This window comes from Diospyros lotus, chromosome 7, assembly GCF_014633365.1.
Source record: "Diospyros lotus cultivar Yz01 chromosome 7, ASM1463336v1, whole genome shotgun sequence".
Taxonomy (NCBI): Eukaryota; Viridiplantae; Streptophyta; class Magnoliopsida; order Ericales; family Ebenaceae; genus Diospyros; species Diospyros lotus.
The window spans coordinates 38,428,471-38,430,944 of NC_068344.1; the positions used below are offsets into that span (position 1 = coordinate 38,428,471).

Here is a 2,474-nt window from a genome sequence, read left to right on the forward strand (position 1 = left end):
TGCATATAATTCAGTTGATCTAAGAGAGTAGTTGTAGTTAATTTCCTTTCCTTTTTCTTTTAAAGAAGATATTGTAAATTTATATGTCATTGCTTACAACGTGTGTGCAATGTATGATTTGATTAAATAAAAAAGTATAAATAAAAATTTGATTACAAAGACAAGTAGAGACAAAAAAAACACTAGAATAATGTCATGAATTATCTGGAATTGTTACTGTTATTAATATTTTTTTTAACTAAAAAAAATAAAAATTTGAACCATGAGATCATTGTAAAGTTTGATCGTTATATGTTCGTCTCACAATTCTCGGATTTGTAATAATTAAATAATAAAAGTAATTAATTTTTTTAGCAAAATAAAATAACAATTCAATTTGATCAAATTGGAAGCAAACGTACCAAGTCCATTTATTGACCACGATATTAAATTTATACAGAACAAGGGTCTCAAACTAGTATCCTTATAATTTACAAGAAGGACTCGGATAAACATTTTAAGATTAACTATGGGCATTAAATCACACTGGCAATCTTTGCCTTGTTGAGTACACTTTCAGCCTTAATAATAAAAAAGCCGAATGGAGTCTCACTCAGAGCAAGACGGCGGTTCTCTTCTGTGTAATAAATCCCAACATCCTTGCACAATCCCACGGATTTTGTACCAGGACAGTGGTTGATCTTGTATACACCGTCTAGGGCTGAAAATTTCTCAACCTTGAACCAGTTGAGCGATGTTAGAGGTCCAGGCTTTCGTATGTCGCCGGTAGTTGTTATGAACCACTGTTCTGTTGATGGATCGAAATCATCAACCTTCCACACTCTTGGTGCAGTACAGAGTATGAATTCTGGGAAGGAGGTGAAAACGATGTTGAGATCAGTGGATTCGTAGATATAATCTGTGGCGGTACCGTTAAGCGGTTGAAAGTATAACGAGAGACCCATTTGCAAGTCTGAACGCAACTGGACGACATCGCGAAGACATATTTCATTTTTACCGGGAATTAGAGAAAGGCCGCCGCCACCAGCACCCCAAATCCAAGAAACAAAGAAATAGTTCTTACCCGGTAGAACCTTATCGCCGGAGGAGTCGTATAAGGGCTCAGGATTATCAGCCATAAGAAGGCTTGGGAGCGAGGAAAGGAGAAGGAAGGAGAGTAGCAGCAGCAGCAGTGAGCTCTTCATTTTGTTGATGTTTTTCAAGACTTTCTTTGTTTTTTGTGGGCAGTAAAGCAAAGCTCGGTAGCTTGAATTTATAGAGAGGGAAGACGAGAAAAAGTTAAATTATGATCAGATCAATTTATTGTGAAGGAGACTATATTTGAGGAGGTGTGGGGGACCAAGTGAAAGCAACATTTATTTCTCTATCATCAATTTTCACGTGACTTAGTTCATGATGTATATGTATTGTTTATGTATTATGCTCGTTTGTTTTTTTTCCTTGTCTGACTGTCCATGAAATGGATTATTAATTATTATTCCAATATTGCCTTTGATTATCCTTCCGATATATTGTTTAAAATTTGAATTTATTATATTAATATTATAAACATGTATTGGTAAGTTGTATGTAAAACAGTTAAATAAAAAATCAATGCGTAAAACGCGTATGGTACGTAGTTCTATGTACATATATATATATCAACTAAATACAAAATAATTATAGAGTAATCCAACGTACATTAATTTATGTAGGACAAAACAATCAAATGATTACAGTTTCTTGAGATGCAGTTTTGAAGTTACGAGATTTGGCTTGGGTTTGACTGAGCTTGAGATGGTTTAACACTTGTCAACAATTAATAGTTCACTTTAGTGAGGTTCAATTATTTATTCTCATATTTTATTCTATTTTCTTTTTTGCTCTTTTTCTAGTGAGATTCAATTTCCATCTAGTGATAAAGAAAATGGGTCCAACATACGAAAGGAAGAAATTTTCAAAGAAGGAAGGAATAAAGTTGATCAACAATTTAATAAATGTTTAGTTGGATTTTTCTTTTTTTTTTATATATTTTGTAATTGAATTCGAGACTAGATATTTCAAAATTTTAGATTTAGATAAACAAGTCTCAATTATCAGAATACATTTAAAATCATAACAATGACTTTTGTCTACTTATCTGAGGTTTTTTTTTTATTTAAGTAAAAATTCTATATTTTTACTCATCATGCTTCATACTTCTTTGTTAGAAATTCTATATTTTTAAGCATTAATGAATATACATCATACCATTGTGATAAAATCATTTAGTTTGATCGTCATTATTTTTGTAAGCTAGTTATGCATATAGACCTATGAAAATTGAAATTATTTCAAGATCATCAATTTTCAGTTTTGTGTACTCGAAAATCTTCTATATAAATATGATTTAGTTTCTCATTTTGTTTTACATATAAGAGAAAATAATTATACGGGTGCGTGGTCCAACATGTACAATAATTTGGAAAACTTATATAATTTCTAATTGATATGAT

General features: G+C 31.4%; 1 protein-coding gene across 1 annotated transcript; it reads right to left on the reverse strand.

The window, feature by feature from the left end:
• Positions 1 to 385: 385 nt before the first annotated feature.
• LOC127806484 (miraculin-like) lies at positions 386 to 1,279 on the reverse strand. Its single transcript, XM_052343823.1, has 2 exons — positions 1,064 to 1,279; positions 386 to 847 (listed from the first exon to the last, which is right to left on the reverse strand). The coding sequence occupies exons 1-2, from the start codon at positions 1,182 to 1,184 to the stop codon at positions 516 to 518; spliced, it is 453 nt and encodes a 150-aa protein (XP_052199783.1). The 5' UTR covers positions 1,185 to 1,279; the 3' UTR covers positions 386 to 515.
• Positions 1,280 to 2,474: the final 1,195 nt, after the last annotated feature.